The sequence below is a fragment of the Argiope bruennichi genome, chromosome 7, assembly GCF_947563725.1.
Source record: "Argiope bruennichi chromosome 7, qqArgBrue1.1, whole genome shotgun sequence".
Taxonomy (NCBI): Eukaryota; Metazoa; Arthropoda; class Arachnida; order Araneae; family Araneidae; genus Argiope; species Argiope bruennichi.
In genome coordinates, this window is record NC_079157.1 from 89,061,882 (window position 1) to 89,068,507 (window position 6,626).

Below are 6,626 nucleotides of genomic sequence, written 5' to 3' on the forward strand. Positions count from 1 at the left end.
CATAAAATGTAGTAGTTTATATGTTTGAAAATTTATGGTTATTAATTTTGCAAAAAAAGTAATTCATTGAACTTTTATAATTAGGTCATTCAATACTTCATAATTGTAATTTTTCATCCCCCCCCCCTTCTCGAAACTCCAAAATGCCGGTAGTAAGTCCGTAAAAGTTTCAGGGGATTTTTTGGGGTCCCACAAACACCCCTGGACTATGGTTAGAACATCAATTATGAAACAAAGGATTTCCCCATAATATTGGTTCCAGGAAAGTATCTTTTATTTCTGATTCACTTCTAGGATGAAAATTCTTAATTCTATTTATTACCTATTGATTTTTATTGTTGAAAAAAACTTCTAATAAATAATTTCTAATAAAAAGCATAAGTCAATTCTCTAGTATAATAATATTTCTCATAAACTTTTTTGAGAGTTCTTCCCCCCCCCCTTCTCTTGTTTCCACTGCCATAATTTATTGCATGTGGGGGGAAAAAAAGTAAGGCTGGAACTATGATGTATAAAATCTCTTTAAAATGAGATTTGTTAAAATTCAAAAACAATTCATTTATTAATTGTTTTTTTAAATTTTGATCAAATCACGATACAAACCTTTTTTTATTTTTAATTCAAAATTTTGCAAAATGAATTCAAATTTACATCGTTTGCCTTCAAATAGAGCTTTCATTTACTTAAGCTATTCTGTTTTATGAATATTATATGCCATTTCTAGTGTTTTAACAATGTAACTTAATTATAAATCCGAATAACCTAATTTAATAAATCTTATGCATTTTTAAAAGTGGCATTTCTCTTGTTAATTGTATTTTAAGTGTAAATTTAAATCTTTCGCAAATTCTTCCTGGAATTAAATAAATATATCGCTTACATTGTTGAAATCTGTTTTGCCTATTATGATATGTGATAAGGATAGAAATTTAATTTTTCGTTTTCTTGTTGGAAAATTATGCTTAAGATATTTCCTAAAAATTGAATACATATGAAAGAAAAATTTATATGACAAAAAATAGGAATCATTGAAAAGATAATTTGAATATCATTGAAAAAAAAATTTTTTTTTTAATGATATAAAATTTATGGTTATATTGTAGTATTATCTGAAATTGTAGAGTAAAACACGAAAATTTCTCTTTATTTTTATTTAAATTTCAAAAAAATTGCTCCGAAGTCCACATTTCTACAGTACAACATATGTATATGGCCAACACCAACATTTTTCTCATAAGTAACCAGCAGGAGTAGTTTCTCTAAAACTTTCTTGCTTACTCTCTAATAAAAGTATGATGCCGTGCATGGCACTAACCAACAATAGTTACAAAATATTAATCTTTGGCATGAATTAAGCATTTTTACTGAATATATCGAGTAATCCTGGCGAATTTCATATAGCTGGTACGGTCTGAAAATTGAATTTGTGTGTTAAAAGCGGTTTCTGCAATCAACTGATACATAAACTTGACGCAAAATTATACTTGTAGTCTCAAAATCCTATACCAAATTTGATATATTTAAGTCATTGCATTTTTGAGTTATTGAGCTTATATGTTTCTGAAAGGACAGACTGACAAAAGCTCAACCCCTGATTGGATCTGGCTCAAAATTTAATAGGTGTCTACATTATAATTATTAAATATGTGCATTGAATTAATTTTATCTGTCTGGCTCTCTTCTCTTTGTAGTTGCTGTGTTAACATTTTTTCGGACAGTAGACTTTCTCTGAACGGATTTTGCTCAAAATTTGATAGAAATCTAAAAATTTGGTGTGAATAATAGTTTACTAAATTTCATCCAATTAGCTCAAAGCGTTTTTTGAGCGCTTTGCCTGTCACAGACAGGCAGACGGACATTTTCCAAAAATGTCTGTTTCAAATCCAAGGAGGTCTAAAACCTGAAGATTCGTCAAAATCTCAAGTTCGAATTCATTGACGATTACAATACTTTCTCTATACTTTGTGTATGAGAAAGTAAAACGGCGACAAAAATATATATTCAGTTTTCTTGTAATGACCACATGCCATTGTTGAATCATCAAAGATCGCAATGTAGATTCAATATATAAAAATGTTAGATTCACGCCAAAGACCGATATTTCTAATTATTGTTCACCAATGCCATTCAATCAATATGCAAATATCGTTTGCCTTTACTGTAATACGTAGCACAAAACTCTAATATGTGGAACTCCCGAAAAATCAAAATCTAAGCAGCCGTGGCGTTTACAGTCTTACTCTATATCCATAATTTTATGCAGAGAAGAATGGATACCATGTTAGAGAACATTCGAGAAAGTTTCGAGAGACCACTGATGTATGTGTGTGTGTATTTTAATATATTATAGCGATTATTATCTATATTTAATACATTTTTTTCATAGATTATTACTTTTGGAGAATGGGACTTTGTTTTACTGGCAGATGTATTAAGAAACACTTACCATGTAGAGCAATGGTTTACTATATATATATATATATATATATTCTCCTCTTTTTCATGTAAATTTCATTTATGCAAATAACCATATAACTGGAAAAAAAAAAACCCCTCTTAACAATTTTTTCTCCTCTTCCTTCTCTGCTCTTTCCCCTTTTTACTCTCTTTTTTTTAATGCTTACCAACCAGATGATGTCAGCCAATGACGAGTTGCGATATGAAAACGATCATTCGTCACCGATTTTGAATTTAAATATATTTGTTTACTGCTTGGGTAAATAGTTACCGTTCAAAAATATTTTATTCATTATAGTTCGCACACAAGTATATATTTTCAGAAGAGGAGCTTTGTTGGCCGTATTGGCAACGATTCTGATTTTCAAATTTCTAAAATTAAAGTTTTTTTAACATCATATAGTCATATGTCAACTATTTGTACATTTTTTTTCTTTTTCAGATATTCGTGTGCAAATTTTAAAAAAATGTGTACCACAAGATATGATCGTGCTATAACTGTTTTCTCTCCAGATGGACATTTGTTTCAAGTTGATTATGCTATGGAAGCTGTAAAACAAGGCGCAACTACCATAGGAGTGTGTGGCAAATCTATAGTTGTCCTTGCTGTAGAGAAGAGATCAGTAGCAAAGTTGCAAGAAGAAAGAACTACGAGAAAAATATTCATGTTAGATGATCATATCGTTATGGCATTTGCTGGGCTAACAGCTGATGCCCGCATTTTGATTGATAAAGCCAGAGTTGAATGCCAAAGCTATAAATTAACTGTGGAAGATCCTGTATCTGTAGAATACATTGCAAGGCATGTTGCTTTAATCAAGCAGCGCTACACACAGAGTAATGGTCGAAGACCATTCGGAATCTCAGCTCTAATTGCTGGTTTTGATTATGATGGTACTTCTCATCTTTTCCAAACAGATCCATCTGGTGCTTACCACAAATGGATAGCAAATTCGATAGGCCAAAATGCGAAAACTGTTCGAGAATATCTCGAAAAGAATCAATCTGAAGAGATACTTGCCGATGATATAGCAACAATCAAACTTTCTATTAAAGCTTTGTTAGAAGTTGCTAAAGGAAAAAATTTAGAAGTTGCTGTTCTAGGGCAGGGTCAGTCTTTAAGAATGCTGGATGCAGATGAAATTAAAGGATATATTACAATTATAGAAGAAGAGAAAGAAGAAGCCGAAAAGAAAAAGCAAAAGAAATAATATATTCTAAATGTTTGAATTGCCTTCTATTTGTTATTGCCAAGAAATTCATTTAGACTGGTTTCTTAAGATCTAAGAACGGTTTCTTAATGGAAGGGTACGATTAGGGTGCGATTTCTTGTCAAGCCGAGTAAAATTGTGCCCACTGTAAAAAAAAAAAAAAAAAAAAAAAAAAAAAAAACACCCTCGCTAAAAGATTATTATTTCGAAAGACCAAGTTAAATGGTAAGGGGCACATGTTAGAGTTTCAACAAAAAATGTCAAAATTACTACATTCGACAAAAAAGCAGGACAAGAAAAAAAAAAGATTCATCTTGCCCATTCCTTATATTCAAGTCTAAATGTCTATTTTAATTGGTGTCTCATGCCATCATAATATCTGTACTATGCCTCATTTATGTTGTCATAAAATTGCAAGATATGCAATATTTTTCAAGCTGCAAAGTTCTTCTATATTTGAAATATTTGAATGAAAATGTACTTTATGATTATAATTACAGACAGTTTTAAAAATAGGTTTGTCTTTGAGAAAAGTGAAGAATCGCTCAATACTTTCAAAATCGCCAACCTGAAGTGTTCTCTTGCAGAGCTATGAAACCAGCTTTGATACCCCAAATGGCGTTGTATAAAGCGCCAAAAAGGCTTGCTAACAAATAAGCGACTCTTCGCATTAACCTTGTATTTTTTTTTTTTTTTATTTTTTTTTTAACACATGACTTCATAGACAAGAAAGATAATTGTGATAAATTTAAGAAAAAAAAATCTTTTTCCGCTTGAGTGAATATATATATTCGTGCATCATTTATTTGTGTGATAATAGTCTCGTTAAAGATACTTACTATAAAAAAAAACTATTAAACTAACATTGCAATAATAAACTCAAGCATTTTAAACAGAGAAAATATGAATAATCTTAATTTATTAATACAATAAAATACCAATAAACAGGAATGGAGGCAAATTAAATAGATAATACCTTGGAAAAGGATGAAAGTTCCGATAAACTAAGCTTCAAATCCCTTTTGTGAATTTTCATTAAAAGATGCACTTATAATGGAGAAATATATATACATATTAAATATTGCAATGAATCTGTAATATTACCTCCGTATGCAGTTACTTTTCTGGTAAAAAATATACCCATAGCTCTAACAAATGCTGAATGGATAACAATTAAATAAGCCAAGCCTTGGCTATAAACTTGGCAACTTTCCAACAAAATTGAAGGACCAAACATTTCAAGAATTTTGGTGATGGCTCCATTAAAGCTACAGTTCCAAAGTTTGTTCAAGAATATTCGATGCTTTGTCGTGGGAGCTATAAAAAGTGGAGTCAGTAGAGTTAGTGAGCAGACCAGTTGAGTTGAGCTCAAGCAGCTTATATTGCTACGGTTGTTTAATAGCAATTTGCTGCTTATGTATTGTTGATTTCTGAGACTGCTGTTTGCGTACCCTTCATTTGTGTTTGTGTGCAGAATAAAGCATCGTTTCCTTTGCTGAGAAAATTGGATTTTTCGTCGTACATCAATCGCAGGAGGTGTGTTTTTTTTCGGTAGCAATATATAAACCAAAAAATCTTTGATTAAAATTTTTTATTTTTTTTAGATTGATAAAAAATTATTTTTATTGTTTTCTTATTTTTATATCAGTTTTATTTACATTTTATTAGTTTTTATTTTGATATTAATCATGATTTTTACTAGCTATTAATTCATAACATGAAATTAAAAATATCATATTCCTTGATTTAAGGAATCTAAATACTTTATATTTTTCAACATGCTTCATGCATGATCACTTGTAATCTATTTGTACATCTCTGAAAGAGGCAGAAAAATATTTGAAAAAATTTCATTTTAGCAAACCAATATTAGTTTTGACAAAGAACTGATTAGGGTTCAAATTCTTATTTATAAATTAACACCCATGACAACGGTTTTAATTATTTTTCCAAGTTTTTTCTTGAAAAACATTTTAAGAAACGCATTATACCTGAACTAGTTCCGTTCATCGAAATATTTAAACTTAAATTTCCTTTCTCAGATATAGCATTTTGTTTTTAAGATAAATTATTTTTCCAAATGAAAATTATTTCAAAGATGCCTTTCAAAAGTTATAGGTATTACAATTACATTTTGTAAATAAAAAAAAATAATACTTTCATATAAATCTATCGTTTGTTTCAAAATCGTGTGAGTAGCATTTTTCAACAATTGTATTTTGATAAGCGGTAGTATGCAGAAAGATGAGCATTTATTACGCCTTCTAATTCCACGAAAAATATGAGTCACCCTATTGGTGAATGTAAATATCTCCACCTTTCATATTTCCTCTAATCTCAACCATTTTTTGATGAAATAAATGCCTCCTGATGCAAAAGTGCAGCTAGTTTCTGAATCAGATAACAAACAGTCCTTTTGAAAACGAAACTAGATGTAATGTTAGAATTTGTATTATTATATGTATTTCTCCACTGAAATTTTAAACTCTAAAAGAAATTCTATTCAGAAATTATAGATTGCTGAATGTTTATTTTATAAAGGAGAAGTTATCTTTGCCCTATCGAAACATTCAAATAATTCGAATATTCGTTCTTGTGACACAACATAAACGGAAACGGAAAGAAAATTCCTAATGACTATCACCACTCTTGGGGTAATTTTTCCAAAGATCGTCAACGGAGAGGAAGTAATTCGACCGAATACCATTTTTTAAAAATCTGTTTATTATTAGAATCCACTTATTTCTCATCCCTTCGCCAAAAGAAATTTATTACTGAATAGCATTTACTTTTTTTGAACAAACAAGTTTATTTATAGAAATTAAGGTAAATTAATGTTGAAGATGGAAGGGTCGCAAGCACAGAATCAGATTGATATGAGAATGGTAGCTCCGTCATATTCTGTATCTGTAATAAATAATCGCAGTGGCATTTTCTGATGTAATTCTTTCTTTGATC

The 6,626-nt window shown here is 30.0% G+C and overlaps 1 protein-coding gene across 1 annotated transcript; it reads left to right on the forward strand.

Moving 5' to 3' along the window:
• The first annotated feature begins 2,924 nt into the window (after positions 1-2,924).
• LOC129976214 (proteasome subunit alpha type-7-like) lies at positions 2,925-3,668 on the forward strand. The gene has a single exon (XM_056089665.1). It carries the CDS (start codon positions 2,925-2,927, stop codon positions 3,666-3,668), a length of 744 nt encoding a protein of 247 aa, XP_055945640.1.
• Positions 3,669-6,626: the final 2,958 nt, after the last annotated feature.